Here is a 16934-nt window from a genome sequence, read left to right on the forward strand (position 1 = left end):
GTGACGAACGTTAGTCGGTACCTCAACACGTGTAAGAAACGCAGAGCGCCGACCGCGGGAAAGGCATCGATTAGGATACGTGAATAATAAAATAATATTAATAATAAAAGATTCTTATATCACAAATATAAGTATTTTATGATTTACACCCCCATCTTTAAAAAATTTATAATATGATCCCTTGTCTTTTTATAACTCTTATTTGACATCTTAGTTAACTTAGACCGTATTTCTTTCTTCGCGAAGAAGAAAAAAAGAAGGAAGAAGAAGAGAAGGAGAGGATCCGGCAAAATTAGAAAATGTGACGATGGTGGTGACAACGATGACAGCAATAGAGGTAGATAAAGAAAATAGTTTAGGGATATAAAAAATAAGAAAAAATTATGAGAATATTTTAATAATTTAATCGATGTTAATTGATTAAAATAATATTATAATATTAAATAAGAATTATTAAAAAAATGAGGTTTGAATTACAAAATTAAAAAATTAAAATATTAGGTGTCATACTTAGTGTGAAGATAACGATGAAAGGAGAAACTTCACTTTTTTTCCTTTTTCTATTTTAAACACATGAGTCTCATTTTAGAATTAGAGTTTTCCCACTTAATAGAGATAAGATGGGAAACGAAAAGGACTAGAAACAACATAACAAATAATGTCTGAACTCCGTTTGCACCCAAAATTCTTATTCACACATATAAGAATCGGCAGTAGCAAACTTTGCACCCAAAATAGAGGAGTAGATGAACAATAAAAACTCAAGACTTGCTATACATGAGAAAATTTGATAAATATAAGACATTCGAATCAAACCTAGAAGGTTAAACGTGCTTCACTTTGGCCGTTTTAGCATTTTAAATTATTCGCACGCAAGTTGCGATTGATACTTCATTGACAATCTTTCTATCGCAGTTATAGAATAACGCTACAATCTCTATTTAGTCATTAATTATAAAAAAAAAAAATATTATATATAGTACAAGAAGAAGATGCATCACTATCATCACCATCGCCACTGCCACCATGCATTCACTCTTTTTAACTCTACACCTCCTCCTCCTCTCACCTGTCATCGCTATCACCACCGTTATCGCCATAGAAAACCCTAATACCGGTTTCACGCTCCGATTGACCCACCGCGACTCCATCCACTCCCCCCTCCGTCCCCGCAACCTTACCGGCATCGACCTCCGCCGTCGCCTTGGCCGCTACACCCGTGCTCGCCTCCTCCGCCTCCGGTTCGCCCTCGCCCTCGATGATGGCACACTGCTCGATGCTGCCACTCCCCGCCCGATCATCCAGCTAGATGACTGGCAGTACTACGTCCAGCTCCGGCTCGGCACACCGGAGACGATGCTCCACCTCCTCCTCGACTCCGGCAGCCACCTCATCTGGACCCAATGCCACCCATGCACCACGTGCTTCCCCCAAGATCCACCCCATTACTACCCCCAAAACTCTAACACATTCGCCTACGTCCCATGTAACGATCCGCTGTGCAAAGAGTACACGTGCACTGAGGGCAAGTGCAAGTACACGCTTAAGTACAGCGACCAAAGCCAATCTACTGGATACTTGGCTCGGGAGACGCTGACTCTAGAGTCCTCGGAGCTCGGCGAGTCCGTGGCCTTCCAGCACGTGGCGTTCGGGTGCGCGTTTGAGACCACGCCGCCGGAAATCTTCCACAAGGCCACCGTGATCAGTATGTTTGACAAGAAGTTATATATATAAAAATATACTTCTTAGTTTCTGACTTATTTTGAGACCTAGTTTTGATTTTAAAAACAATTACTAAGCCAGGTGGGATACTCGGAATGGGCCTCGACCCGCTCTCGCTGCCGGTCCAGCTCGGCGACCGGATCAAGAAGCGATTCTCCTACTGCCTCGTGCCGGCCGCCGCGCCGACTCACAGCTATCTACGATTCGGCGACGACATACCGACCAAGGCCGGCTATAAAACCACGGCGTTACTCCAAAGCAACAAAAAACGCCCCTATTACCTCGTTAATCTCGTCGCCATCTCCTTCAACGGCGACCGCCTAACCCTACCGCCCGACGGGTTCTCCCGCGGCTGCCTCGTCGACTCCGGCGCGGCGTACACGGCTCTCAGCTCTTCAGTGTACGACGTAGTGCATGGAGCCATGAGGAGCTACTTCGGAAGGTTAAATTTATCCAAGGTTAAGGGGCGGAAGTACGGGTTTGAAGATCTGGAGCTTTGTTACTTGAAGCCTGATGGATTTGATGCGTATCCAACGATGTCGTTTCATTTCAAAGGGACGGGAAGTGTACAGGAAGTGGAGTTGACTCTGCCGATGAAGAGGTTGTTTGTGATGGATGACAAGGGTCGGGCGTTTTGCATGGGAATGCAGAGCTGGGATTCCAAGAACTCGGCATTGATTGGGAGCGTGCAGCAGACGGACGTCAGATTTACGTATGATTTGGAGAGCAATTTGCTCATGTTTGCCGATGAGAGCTGCGTCAATGATTGAAAACATTGCCATACGTCAATGAATTTTATATAGTTATCAATAATATATTTACTAGCTAGAATTTGATCACGTTGAAGGGCTGGACTCTAGGAGGTTTGAGGAAGTGAAACTTCTCACCAACTTTGCTCTGTTTCTTTCTTCATTTTTTGAGGGTAAAATGACTCCTAGAAAACCTGTAGGATAATTAATGAAAAAGACATTTCAGAGAATTTCTGTGCAATAGTTCAGTGTTTAGTTGTAACTATGCTATTCTTTTATTAACATGAGCTCAGGAATGATACCTGTTAATATTTCCTCCATGGCAGCAGAATCCAACCCTTTTGGGTTTAACTGATGAGACTCACCAACCCATTGCTTCAGAAATGACATAAGTAATTTCCAAATGAAGGACCAAAGAGCTTCTAAAAACTCTAGAGACTTGCTTCCATACTCTGAGAAGCATAATTCTCAGTGGTCCAAGATCAAAAGCTTAAGATGTACAACATAACACTGGTAAAGATCAAGATAAATCTTCAAGAGGAAGCCAAAAGAAAGGGCTACCTCTGTAGATATTAGATAAGTTTTTGCTAGCTTAAATTTAAGGAGATCATATTGTCAAAGAAACATATGATATATCTTCTTGAAAAGAACTATGTTGCAATTGTCACCCAAATATATTCATATATATATTAGGCCAGGGCAAGAGCATGAACACATCCATATCTCAAAGCCAAGCATTAACGTGAATATACAATAAGCAACAAACCACAAGTTAGATCAGCATCAAGATATGAGACAACGGAAGATACATTTGAGAGTAAAACTAGCACTACTACCATTTTGCAGTATCATCACCTGAACAAGGTGAAGATAACTTCTTTATGATCTGTTGATCTGTGTGAGACACTGAACTACAACCTTATATTACTGCCCAGTGGAACATCTTAATTTCCTCATACCACAATTCTTAGGAACCATTTCTAACTACTTTAAATAAGTACTTTCAGATAATAACAAAAATGCTAAAAAGTTTTCCAGTAAACATCATTCATAAAAAGAAAGAACAAGAGGCAGAATTTCTAATATAGAGAAAGAGTCGAGATAGAATTTGAGAATAAGAAGACCTCACTGGGAGCCCTATCTATTTTTTTTTTCCTTCTGTTTATACATTCATCTCCTATCTCCCATCTGCTGAGGTGAAAGAATCTGCAAAACCCGCAGGCCTTGTAGGTATGCTGCTCTGGGAGTTCTCCAAGCTAGCAATGTATGGAATTGATGAAGTTGTATTGTACATTTGGGTGCTGTTCTCCAAGTCCTGCCACCTTTTAAGTGCTTGTGGTAATGTCATGTCCAAGTCGATTGCATATGCATCCTCCAAGTCGGCAGAAGGCTTCCAGACTTCTGCAAGTGAGGATAGGACATTGACGGCGCGCCCCATGTCAGGTCTTTGTTGTGGTTCTCTCGCACAGCAGTAACAAGCTAGCTCAGCAACTGTACTGATGCTTGCAAGGGTATCATCATCAATATCAATTGATGGGTCGATGGCCTTTAGGAAGGTGTCCTTATTGATGTGCATCCGTCTAAACCAGGTTACCAAGTGCACATTCTCCTCTGGCTGACTATTATCAAGTGCCTTCCGACCAGTAATTAGCTCCATCAGAATCACTCCAAAGCTAAACACATCGGCCTTGGTGGTTACACGGCCTGTCACTGCCAAAAGATATTGAACTTCAACATCAAATGAACAATTATGAGACATAGTTCTGCTACATAATATGGTCAGCCTATCCTTGTGTTGTAGAGCTATGTCAAACGCTACAAAACAAGATAATTATTTTAAGGTGTCTTAGAATATGTGTTTGTAATATGGCAGTTTCAGCTGAACAGGCTAGAAAAGTTCAAAACTCTGTAAATTCAAATATAAGAAGCAATCATCAAGTCCTCATAAACACTGTCAAGGTGCAGACCACTTAATGCCTGTTCTTTGAAAATTTAGATACTATACATTTTCTCCTTACATCAGTACATATGAATTAAAGGGCACTTTTCATCTTTCATTTAACTTTGAGCTACTTACATTCTTTACTGCATACATGTTAATATAACTCAAATAAGAAAATATCTATGTACATACCTGCATATTCTGGTGCAAGATATCCAAAAGTACCAGCAAGTCTTGTTTCAACAGAGTATTTTCCCTCTGGTGCAAGTCGAACAAGTCCAAAATCTGCAACCTTAGCCTTCATATCATCCCCAAGAAGAATGTTGGAAGGCTTTAAATCTCTGTGTATGAAGCTTTGATGAGCCAGACTATGCAAATACTCAACTCCACGTGCTACATCCAGTCCGATGCTCAATCTTCTCTTCCATTCCAGTGGTTTCCACCCTTCTTTCATCCAATTGAAAATATGATCGCTAAGTGTTCCACCAGGCATGTATTCATACACCAAAATCTTCTCATTTGCATCCAAGCAATAACCAAGGAGCGAGACTAAATGTCGATGACGGACTCTGGTGAGGACAGAAATCTCAGACTTAAATTCACTCAAACCTTTCGATTCCATTGGCCCACCCTCCATTCGCTTCACAGCAATCTTGGTGCCATCATGGAGTTCTCCCTTGTAGACTGTTCCAAATCCACCGCGGCCCAGTATATTCTCCTCGTTGAAATTGTTTGTCACATGCCTAAGAATTTGAATTGAAATTACCATGTTTCCTGGTTCGCCAACCTGGAGATCACTAGGTCCACTGCTTGTATGGCTGCCTGTAGCACTCGCTAGAGAAATCTTCAACATTTCTGCATCAGAACCAGAATGTTGAGGGTGTACCACTATGTTATTTGGCTTATGAGCTCTTCCAATTTGGTAGTTGTTTCTCTTACAATAGCAGAATATTAGCAACCCAATAATAAAAGACAGGCAAATAACACCAAGTACGGAACCCACAATCACACCAATTGAAGAGGACTTTTTGCTGCCATTTCCATCAGTTCCACCTGAGCCATCCATAGGATTTTGGCCAGGATGTGGATCCTCGCCAGTATTCTTGTTTCCAGTTGTGATCACTTGAACATTTTGGTTGAAAGATGGTATTTTTCCCCAGAGCATGTTATCTGACACATCCAGTAACCTAAGATATGTTAAATTAGTGAGCGTTGCTGGGATGGTACCATTGAGATTGTTGCCTGAAAGAATCAACTTCTGCAGAGAAGTTAACAACTGAAAATCCGGTGAGATCGTACCATTAAGATCCATCTTCTGAAAATTGACGACGACAATGTTCCCATGGCCATCACAAGTGATTCCCAACCAATTCTCACACGGATCATTTCCCTTCCAATTATTCGCAAACAGAATTGGGTAGTCAAATGACTTGGAGATAGAGAGCATCACATTCACTCTGGGATCGCAATCACCAATGTCTGTACGGCAAAATCGCTCCGTAGATGCAACAACATCCAACGTCATATTTGGATTCTTGAACACAGGGACAGGCCCTTGAAGTAAATTATTCGTCAAGGTGACAACTTTAAGGGATTTCAACTCAATTAACGACGCGGGCACCAGTCCTGTGAACTGATTGTCCCTGAGGTCCAAATCCACCAGATCTATCAACTTGGAAAAATCTGGTAGAGGACCGGAGAATGCGTTCGACTGCAGCCACAGCTGCTGGAGCCGCGACATATTTGCGACGAAATTAATGCCACCCGACAACTGCCCTCCCTGCTGGTTGTTAAGAAGAAGAAATCTCACCTGCGAGAGTGCGAAGCTTTGTGGGATGCCACCTTCAAGTGAGTTGAAGGAGAGAACGAGATGATCCAAATTGGGGAATGAGGTGGCGAAAAATTCCGGCACGGAGCCGATTACGCCGGCCTCAGTCGCCGTGAAATTGGCGAGATTGGAGGCGACTGTAAGATCGGGTGGAATCGACCATGGAGATAAGGGGTTGTGATCTAGGGTCACGTGGACTAGAGAATGGAGATTGGAGAAGAAGTTTTGCGGTATGGAGGTGAAATTATTGTCGTGGAGGAAGAGATATTGGAGGGAGGAGAGAGCAGAGAGAGAGGGAAGCGGCCCCGACAGAGAATTCGCCATGAGCTCGAGGCGGACGAGGGCGGTGAGATCACCGACTTCGTCGGGGAGGTAACCTGAGAGCCCGCGCTTGCCGACCTGGATGGCCGTGACGCGACCGGCGGAGCAAGTGACCTGGGGCCAGGAGCACGGATCGGTCGATTTGGACCAGTTCAGGGACTGTGGAGGACGGAGTGCTGCGGCGATGGCGAGCATAGCCGCCGCGTCGCCGGCTGAGGCGGCGGAGGCTGAGACGGTTGTGGACAGCCGGAGGAGGAGGAACAGGAACATGAACAGGAACAGAGAGAGGTGGAGAAGGGAGGGCATGGTGACGGTGATCAGGGGATTCCGCTGGGCTAGGTTTAGGGTCTGGGAAGCGCAGGAGTGGAGATGAAGGAGACGACGGGGTTTAAGGCGAGGTTTGGAAAGCGTGGGAAGGGCGACGCAATCGAAACCGGAAAGGCAACCAAAAACGAAGATAGGATCCTCTGCAGAGATAATTGCAGTAATTAATAAAACCAATTACCCAGGCACCCCCTAATTGGCTACGCCAGTAAATTTTCTGAACTTTCTACAGTCTGGAATGTACAAGATCGGCTGCACGAAAGAGTGAACCAGTACTGACGACAAGAAGTTCAAAAAGGGTTAGAGTAAAGCAAAATATTCCGCGGCCTTCCGTTATGGGAAGGTTTGGGTAGTTGTTGGTGAAACATGTGAGTAGTTGAGGAGCCCCAGGTGGAATTTGGTGCATCTCCGTGGGCCCGCGCAACCAAGTAGTTGGTGGGTCATGGCAATGAGCGGCGGGTGAAAGTTTGGGTGCAAATTCTGGGTGTACTCGATTAATTTTTCGTGCGAACCGGCTAATGGGAAAGTGACAGCAGACGCCTTAATTCCTTCCCAATTTGGCATATGCCTTAAATTGCTCTGCAACCTTTGCGTTTACGGAAATGCCTTCGGCTTTCTTTCCTGATCTTTTCTATCGGTTCGTGTGCACGGAGGGTAAAATAGACAATGAGATATATTTATTTATCGTCACATTAATATTTTCCCTTTATTTCGTTTAGGGAATTGTGCGACTTGATGAATGGATGATGATTGATATTTTGCTATCTTGTATCACAAACTGCAGTTAATTGGACAATAAAAAGAATACATAAATATACGAAAATTAAGATATATGATGAGAAAACTAGTTGGGTTGGATAAAATACCTAGAAGATTTAATTGTCTGTCAGTACAAATGCACAAAATTAAAACGTAACGTAACGTGTTCATTTAATGTACATAAAGTGGTTATGTATAACATACCAGTGGGTCTCTATTTGTATCATGATTCAACATCATCTGGTCATTCTGCTTATCCTCAATACAATAAAAATTTGACTTGGAAATCAATTATTCATGTACAAGTTATACGATAATAAATAATAATGGACAATATTATATGCAAGACTTATGAATATAAAGAACTTAAATACAAGATGTTTATAAGAAATTTTTATTAATTTGTTTTTAGGTGTGAAAGTAATACGGTAAAAAGTCATTAGTACAACCCACTATTAGGTTTAGTTTTTTCCTTTCCTTGTCCCCTTTTTCTCTTGTGAGAAATCTCATCGTGTGTGCATCTATCTTTGCTCCTGTGTCTTACTATTGCCTCTCTTTTTTCTTTTCCTACAAGGAGAGAGAGAAAGACTGACTTATTTCTTTCATTTTTTTTTTACTTATCATAACCAATTTGTCTTGCTCAACTTGCGTCTCTATTGAAATGATTCAACAAGTGAGTGAAGGGTTAGGAGTGGCCCATTCACCTTTCATCCATATGACTTACTAAGGCAGCCATAGTTCTAAATAGTGAAGGTTAGCTATGTGGGTGACATTAGGCGAGTTAGGGCTGGTTACGAAAATAATGACTATAATATTTATCACTAATGTCACCTCGAGCTTTTGTGTCCTTGGATCTCTAATTCGAGCAATGGTATTGTTCTCTTCTCGCTCCCGTTTGATACTCTGACAAAAGAGAGTATATTATTTTTACTTTTATTTTTATTGTCAGTCAGATTTTTTTTGTTTCTCTATCTTTTCACGGATTCGTAAACTGTGTATATGAAATTATCGAATTACGATGAAATCGCATGTTTACTTTAAATCCTTTGCCTCTATGAATCCATTAACGCCACACTTTAGTATTGTATTGTATTGTCTATCCTCAAACTTAATATTTTAGTTTTCTGTTACTTTGAGACTAAAAGGAATTGTTTGTTTGAAGCTAAGTTTTAAATTTGATTTTTTAATCTTAATTTATTTTTATTTAGAATTAAAAGGTTAACGAGGTTTTTTATTTATTTATAATAATTAATGAGTCTTCTTAGCCTACGGGCTTTTCCGTAACAAAGTGGTCGCTATCTGAAAGATCTCAAATTCCAGATGGTTATTTTTGGCGTTCTTCTTCTAAAAGCTTCCATACTACTCTCCCACTTCGTCGCGGAATAGAGTAGCGAGATCAAGAATCCTGTCGCCCCCAATTTGTAACCTAACCCTTGCTCTTATCATCTCATGAGCTCCCTCGCCGCCTTCTATCATCTCATGAGCTCGCAGGAAATCCAATCCGAAGTTGCCCTGCTACCGAGGGAAAGAAGAGGAGAGACTCCTGCCAATCTCGGATCTCTTTAAGAATCGAGCCCAGGTACGAGATCGCCTCCAGTATCGGCGGCGGCTTTCCACTGCGATAGAGCTCATAACCCCTTCATAGGTGGGAGAGAGAGAGAGAGAGAGAGAGGCGGCAAAGAAACGAATAATAAAGAAGAGGGTGAGGTGGGTCAAGATTTGGAGGAGTAGAGATGGAAAAGGTGGGAATTTTAAATAAAGGACGTGGGAATTGTTAAATGGCAGCGTATCTTTGAGAAATCGAGGAAATTCGATTCACTTGCTTCGGAAAACGGCCTTGTCGCAAATACTGCCCTAAATCTCTCTCTCTGGAGCAAGGACTGGAGAGAGAGGAATCTCTCTAATATGGCTTCTATTTGTTCTTCTTTACTTCGCTGTCGTTTTTAGAGTTATTTAATCGTGGAGCACGTTTTCCGGTGAGACATGCGTGTGGGTTTACCCAATATTTTGGGCATTTTGGTTTGAGACATGTGAGAAGTTTTGCTTCTTTTGACGAGACACAAAACCACGCCTTGTTCTTGTTTCCTTCTTTCATGAAGTCTGATGAGAGAACAATGCAATTGTGTTTTGAGAAGAAGAGGTAAGAAGAACGAGAAGGGTTTTGAAATAATAAAGATGGTGGAGGATGAGGTGGTGTTGTGGGTCTCGGTGTATTTAGGATTTTGGGTGGGTTTGCAATTTGCATTGGTATATTAGGAGGTTAAGCATGAAGAAGGCGGAAGAAGGGCTCCTGAACCTTAACCATGTCCATGGTCTTGCCATCCTCATCTCCGTCTTCCATTTCCAAAAGCATCCTTCCGCCATTGGTCAGGTATGAATATAACTGGGATTTGATTGGTATATTTATACTGGTTGTTGGTTTAGTTTTTCTTGTGTTTTTGCCATCTATGTGCACAATTTATTCATTTTTATGGGTTCTGTTACTTCTGTAGTTATTCTAATATATGGATATTAGGACCTTTTTTTTCTTTTCTAATTTATGGATACTCTACTTCTGTTGTATTTAGGAATTTGTAGCGTACTTTTTTGGAGGACCCAGATTAATATAAATTGTTGTCCCGCTTTTCTAATTTGGTTTTTAGAAATGACAATCTGTTATTCCTTTGGCATATTTTGGCAATTTGTGGTTCATTGTTCTTTTTCTCTTCAATTTAGTATGCAATAATATATTTGTGAAGGAAAGGCGGGCAGTGAGCGTTCTTGGTAATTCAGTTAGCTAGTGGATGGCTATGCACGGCAAATTATTTTTTCCTTATGCGAGCAGTGATCTCTCTCTCTCTCTCTCTCTCTCTCTCTCTCTCTCTCTCTATATATATATATATATATATATATATATATATATATTAGTCAATGAGAGTATCTAAGATAATATGAATTGAAGTATTCCCTTTTCATAATAGAATTTCAAATATGAAGGTTGATTTATTTGAAGAGCACCATGTTGCCAGCATAGTTGTTGAATTATTCATTTATTAGGTTGTGGCAACATATCCTAATTAGAGGTGATCAATTAGTCCAACCTGCCCGATCTAGACCGGGCTAAGCCTGGCTTGGACTCTGTTTGGGCTCGAATAGGCAATGGGTGGCATGGGCTAGGCTTTTGCCCACCCGACCTAAAAGCCCAATTTGAAAGTCCAGCTCGATCATCTTTTTTAAATTCTCCTTCAATCTTGCATTCTTCCTCTACTCTCCGGTCCGGCCCTTCCAATGTTGATGAATGAAAGGATCACCCATGCGTGCTTCTCCCTTACAACCTACAGCAAGGCGACGATCTCTCACCTCCTTGCCACTAGAGTGGTTGTCACCGCTAGCCCTTCGGACTTTGATCTCATCTTAATCGAGGAGATATATTCTTTCTCCATCCCTTTGACCTCTAATCCATCTTCAGAGAAGACCTCATTGCTGCTGGCTTCCTCAATAGGCAACTTCCTCGACGCTTCATCTCTAGCTCTTCTCCCTCCTCTCGTCTAGCCTTACTACATCTGCTTTAGAGGGTCATTGTTGTCGTCAGATTTGGAGGATAGAGGAGTTGAGGAGGACAAGGTGGTCGCTCGTCGTTGGATTTGCTAGATTAGAACACCCTTGTTTTGGGATCAAAAAGGACCTACCATTAAAGAACATGTCGTTGCCCATTGCACTTGTATAGTATCAATTTTGGAGCTTCAGCCTGTCCTAATCCTTCTTCTCGATAGGATTATGGCGAGGTTAGCCTTCTTCTTTCTGATGATGGTGGCACAACTTTTCATGGCGACTACGGCAAATTGCCTAAAGGCTTGAGACGGGGATGGTGCCGGCTCCATTGCTGATTATCAGAGCCGTAGTGAGATCTCCAGAGTTCTTCGTGGTCATGTGTTGCTCTCCTTTGTCGTCGCCCCTCTTCTCCTCTCTCAATAGAGCACCCATTTGGAGAACCAAGGAAGATGAACCCAGTAGAGCCCAACCCACCCGTTAAGCCTGGCCTGGCCCAGCCTAGCTTGAGCCTGCTCTTTCACAGGCTGGTGAGCGGCAATGGGCTAGATTATTCTAGCTTAGCTCGAACTCGGCTTGATCTGATTCGACACCCTCGTGGGCGAGTTGGCAAACAAAGTGCTCAACTCGATTGGCCCGACAGGAACCCTGCCCAGCTCTCCCGATGATCACCTCTAATTCTAGTATTAGTTTATCCAGTGCCTGCTTCTCAGATGTCATCATGTCATAGTTGATAAGATCAAATTGTGGCTATTAATATTTCTAAATGTGACCTCCATTATGTAATAACTTTGGATCTTCATTAAAATTAAGCATCTGATTGAAAAGTGGGACTTGTAGAATTTTCACCTATACAAATACATTGTCACATGATGCTGCTGGCTAGTTTCTATCTCAAAATTGTAAACTAATTTGGGGAAGTAAATATTCAAGATATCATCTAGAAACTACATACCACATAGCAAATGCTAGGTGTTAACTATCTTCCCTTAGATTTTTTTTTTTCTTTTATCCATATGGTATCTCGGTGTCTCCAAACATGCCACGTAGTTTCTCTGCCTCATCCTGTATATGAGTGATCTCTTTGAACCTGAGGTTTTTATGAAAAATGGTATGTAAGGGTTCACAGATAACTAGGTTTTACCATCTTTTTTTTAGGTAATATTTTGGATTAATTATGTCTACACTACACCCCTTGAACTATACCCAGTTTTTACGGAGACCCTTTAAACTATTTTATGTTACAATGTTTTTTTTTCTAAACTTTTGAAAAATTTCAATATCACCATTTCGTTAGTGTACCATCAGAAAATTAGACGAATCAGTTTACTTGGCAGTCATATTAGACGTAATTAACCTCAAAATGACCTAGATGCCTCATAGACCTTATAAGAGCCTTAAATTAAGTTAGGATAAAAAATTTTCTAATAAAAGTTTAATTTTTCTTATTATCATCTTCCTCCCTTTGACCATCATCGACTTCTCCCTGAAAGCGCCTCCCAGCTGTCAGCATGTGACAGCCTGGCACTAATCGGTCAGGATCGCCAATCCCCCACATTTTCCTCCCCTCTGCCTTACCCTGCTTCATCGTTAATAGCATTGGCGACTGTGTGTATGGATCTTGACGGGCAGCGCCGACAGATCGTATCATCGCCCTTCCCTAGCTCAGGACTGTTGATTCCACCTTCTGCTCCTCCCTTCCCCTTTCCTCGCCTCACCGTCGACAACATCGGCGACTGGGCGCTCGAATCCTATGGTTGCCTTTCTACCAACTAGGTAAGATATTGGCGGCGCTAAAGCGAAGATCCAAGCCTTGGATCAAGCTTTGACGATGATTTGCCATGATCAATGCTTCACATTGGAGGATTTTGGCATCAGAACCATTCACCATCACTCCACCCCCAACTCCATCTCCTTGCGGTAGATCAACCACTCGTTTCACCGTTGGTGACACTGACCTCTTGCCGGATCTCATGCTTGGATCTTGTCGAATGGTGAAGGCGAGGTCAAGGGCCCGACAGTCGAGGAGCTAGACGCAAGCAATGAGGGCGGAGTCTGCCGTGCGCTGGTGTATGGGTACTTCATCGACGGCGTAGAGGGTAGAGACGAGGCGGGCGGTTGTAGGTTTGCTCATGGACGAGGATTAGGGAGCGTTGAGGCAGAGTGGCTATATGTTCCTGATGGTATTTTTGTAACTTACTAATTTTATTTTATTTTGCTAGCTAAATTGATGGACTCATTTATTTATTCGTTAGGCATTTTTTGTCATTGTGATTAGTTATTTTATTTTGCCGCAAAGTTTAGTGGGGACATTGTAACATAAAAGTTTAAGAGTTTCTCGTGAAAACCAAGTATAGTTTAGGGGGTGTGATGTAATTAATCCAAATATTTTCTTCCTTCCATTTAGTGGCTCCAAACATGTCATGAAAGTCTGCCCTATCCTTTATATGAGTGATCTCTTTGAACTTGTAGTTTTTCTGAAAACATGGTACCAATTGGTTTTCAAATATTTAGCTCAATTTGTCTCATTTTAAGACTGGTGGCATGCTTCTCACAGTGAAAAATGCACAGTACCTGTTATTTTTCTTCTATGAGACAAGGCAGCTAAGCTTCCATTTCAGAAAATAATGGAGGATTTGCATATTGTCCTAATAGTACCTATTGGCATATTTGGAAGAATATTTTGGAGTATGATTCATTCCACAGAAGTATACTATACTCGGCGGTGAATGACTTCCACTTCCTTTGTTAGTTAGTAAATTGATGTTCTCACAATTGTTGACCAGTTTGAGATCACCTTAAATTTTAGTATCCCTAGGTAATTTACTTACCTCAAATTTGTAATTTGTGAAGTTTTGAAATATGTCAATTATCAGATAGTTTGGTTAACCTAAAGGGCATTAAGTTTCTCGGGATTCATCTATGAAATTTTCTTTTCTTGCTGATTTCCTGATACTTTCTTAGACTGTATGATTATAGGTGCTTATCTTTGTCAGGTTTGACGCAACTAGACAGACTCGCTTGATGGAGAAAAAGGCCAACCACCAAATCAAGAATGGAAACCCCGAGCTGGAACATTCTGGAGTGCCTGTGTGGCACTTGCCAATTCTAGCTATGACAGCAGATGTCACTAAAGCAACCTATGAGGAGTGCATGAAATATGGGATGGACGGATATGTATCCCAACCCTTTGAAGAAGAGCAGCTTTATCAGGCTGTTTTTTTTGCATCTAAACCTAATCCTGATTCGTCACAGAGATTTCCATATACTAGACAACTAACAGATCCTCATGTTACAATTGCCGTCAGTCAGATGCTAACATCTTCTCTCTGCTCCGATAGCATGCCAGTTTTCACTATACGATGTTGTTGGGGCTTCACTTTGCACCAATATCATGTAAGGCCTGTCAAATTTCTTGAGCAAAAGGTGCTTCAAACCAATGAATCTTATCGAATTGGCTGTTCTACATCTATGAATCTCTTGCCAGGGAGAGGCTGTAAGTTGTTCCATTTCTTGCACCAGTTACCCAGCTGCCAACAAGAGTGTACAGGCTATATATATATTGTCATCACTCTTTAACTGCCTCTTCGAAGCTTTTTTTTAAAAAAATTTGGTTGCTTTTCACTTGGCTACGTCCAATCGACTATTGTCGTGCTTCTAATTCACACCCGGGCGTCGATTGTACTGTTGTGAAGAGACATTTCAAGAACTGCATTCATGGAGGCTTATATCTTTAACGGAGATATTTATTTCCACCAAGTACTCATGTGATGGATCTTATCTGAAGATTTTAGTCGGGTTTTATCTCAGAGATTCAGAGATAATTGAAGGCAGATGTTGTGGCAATTGCTTGTTTTCTATCTATAATGTGATTTAGTTAGCATTGCCTTGCTAGTGAAACAATTTCTATAATTGAAGTTACAATTTCTCGTGTAATTCCCCATGCATTCTGGACATTGAAGGACATCATCTATATATTGCTCGTTTAACCCTGATGTACTTTTATTTATTTATTTATTTATTTTTATTGAAGAAAAACAAAGCCTATAGCAGATTTACCCTCTTTCACCAAGAGATATTTTTTTTCCTTCTCCTGTGCAGAATCTCTGTTGGGGAGTCGAGGTACCAGCAAAGAGATTACCTAGAAACATTATTCATATTCTTTAGTGTCTTACTGGTTTAAGCTTATTATGACAGGTTGGGAAGTTTGAATTATTTCAGAGACATGATGGTACTGTGGTGGCCTTCCTTTCATTTCAGCCATATAGTACTGGATGCATATGGGTCTGCTAACCACTGCTCTTATGTATGTAGGTGGAACAGTAGAATTGCTGGACCACACGAAATTCCAGCACAACTCACTGTTGGACAAAACATTTCTCTCGACGAATGCCTGGTAGGTTGCAAGTTCTTCCCCTTGGCATACTCCAGGAATGAGTGGTAGATGCAATGATACTCTCTCAATATACTACGATCCAATTGCAGAATTTGAATAATATCCAAGCAGCTTAATTCATCACAGCCTAAAATAATGATGACTAGCAGGTACTCTTCTCTTGCAGGTGGTGCAGATACCACCCACTGTTTAGAGTTTTTTGAATGAAACCTTGCAGTTTGTGATGCAAAATGCAATGCAGCCAGGACGAGCAAACTGGGCAAAAGCATGGAGCTCTCAAGTGAATTGTGATGGTGGTCCCTGAATCACATCATTATATACTCCCTAGTGTCTTTTTTTGATGTCTTTCTTGATTATTTGGCTGCCATCTTTATCGGCAGGCCGGGGGGCTCAGCTATCATTTCTTGAGTACATTATTCAGGAGAAAGTTACAATAAAGGAATTCCTCTGGCCCAGAATGAATTGATCATAGTGAAGCTTGATTATATTCTCCGGTACTCGATTTCAGATTCTCTTAAATCATTAGTGCTGCTGTTTGTTAATTAACATGTTTTTAGACTGCCTAAATATTATTAGCTTTAACATCATCATTGGTTTCAGGGATTCCTCAACTACCTGACTAATTTATGTCATCAAATTTGTCACTGTATATAACTTTGTCAATAATTCACAAGAAACATCAATATAAAGTTGGGAGGACGGGGAGGGGTACTCTTTGACGCTTTCCAGGCTAGCAAAATAGAGCACAGATTCACAGGCAAAACATGACACTGTTCATCTTGTGAAGCACAGTCACAAGTTGTGTGAGAGAGGTTAGATCACATTCCTATCCATCTTCCCTCTCTCCAAGAGATGAACAAGTTGGCCTTTTCGGTACCTCTGATCATTGATGTAATAATTCATCATACTATGCTTTTTGCCATTTATTCACAGGACAGTAGCTCACAAGAAGTCACCCTACACTGCCATGAATTCAAATTTTTATTTTTATTTTCCCACCCGATGAGCTGCTGCAATCTGTGCATCATATATCTTTATATTGTACCAAGAAAGTGGTAGACTTGTAGCTGTCAAAGAAGACAAGTAGATATACTGCAATTCCAACACTCAAGACCTACTGAGCAATAGCTTTCTGTGAACCAGTGTGAATGTATGTTTTTATTTTTTCTCTATTTTTTTTGAATGATGGTTTACTTGGTAACAGTAGACTACTAGTAGGTAGTCCACAATAAAGAACCACTTGTATGTTTTTGTACTCAAAGTGGGTATTAATTTACTATAGTCGAATGTTTGATTGCATTACAGCCAATCTTTAACTAGGGCATAGTTTATGGGTTAGACTTAGACATGAGCTGGAGAGCAAAC

At 41.3% G+C, this 16934-nt stretch overlaps 2 protein-coding genes and 1 long non-coding RNA gene across 12 annotated transcripts; 2 read left to right on the forward strand and 1 right to left on the reverse strand.

The window, feature by feature from the left end:
- The first annotated feature begins 1020 nt into the window (after positions 1-1020).
- On the forward strand, positions 1021-2695 carry LOC140779355 (aspartic proteinase nepenthesin-1-like). The gene is made up of 2 exons (XM_073124380.1): positions 1021-1705; positions 1804-2695. The coding sequence occupies exons 1-2, from the start codon at positions 1027-1029 to the stop codon at positions 2490-2492; spliced, it is 1368 nt and encodes a 455-aa protein (XP_072980481.1). The 5' UTR covers positions 1021-1026; the 3' UTR covers positions 2493-2695.
- A 751-nt stretch (positions 2696-3446) lies between these two features.
- On the reverse strand, positions 3447-6928 carry LOC140778893 (receptor protein kinase TMK1-like). The gene is made up of 2 exons (XM_073123789.1): positions 4606-6928; positions 3447-4181 (listed from the first exon to the last, which is right to left on the reverse strand). Exons 1-2 carry the CDS (start codon positions 6866-6868, stop codon positions 3649-3651), a joined length of 2796 nt encoding a protein of 931 aa, XP_072979890.1. The 5' UTR covers positions 6869-6928; the 3' UTR covers positions 3447-3648.
- Positions 6929-8959: 2031 nt separating this feature from the next.
- Positions 8960-16803, forward strand: LOC140777193 (uncharacterized). Of its 10 annotated transcripts, none has more exons than XR_012106981.1 (6): positions 8960-10016; positions 14170-15404; positions 15488-15862; positions 15950-16063; positions 16170-16381; positions 16503-16803. It is a non-coding gene; the product is annotated as an uncharacterized lncRNA (long non-coding RNA). The 10 variants fall into 10 exon arrangements; XR_012106985.1 differs by having other exon boundaries at positions 8961-10016; positions 15488-15718; positions 15811-15862; positions 16170-16803; XR_012106982.1 differs by having other exon boundaries at positions 8961-10016; positions 15488-15569; positions 15659-15862; positions 16170-16803.
- The last annotated feature ends 131 nt before the right edge of the window (positions 16804-16934 follow it).

The sequence above is a fragment of the Typha angustifolia genome, chromosome 15 (genome assembly GCF_048772165.1).
Source record: "Typha angustifolia cultivar Huaian chromosome 15, ASM4877216v1, whole genome shotgun sequence".
In the NCBI taxonomy this organism is placed as follows: Eukaryota; Viridiplantae; Streptophyta; class Magnoliopsida; order Poales; family Typhaceae; genus Typha; species Typha angustifolia.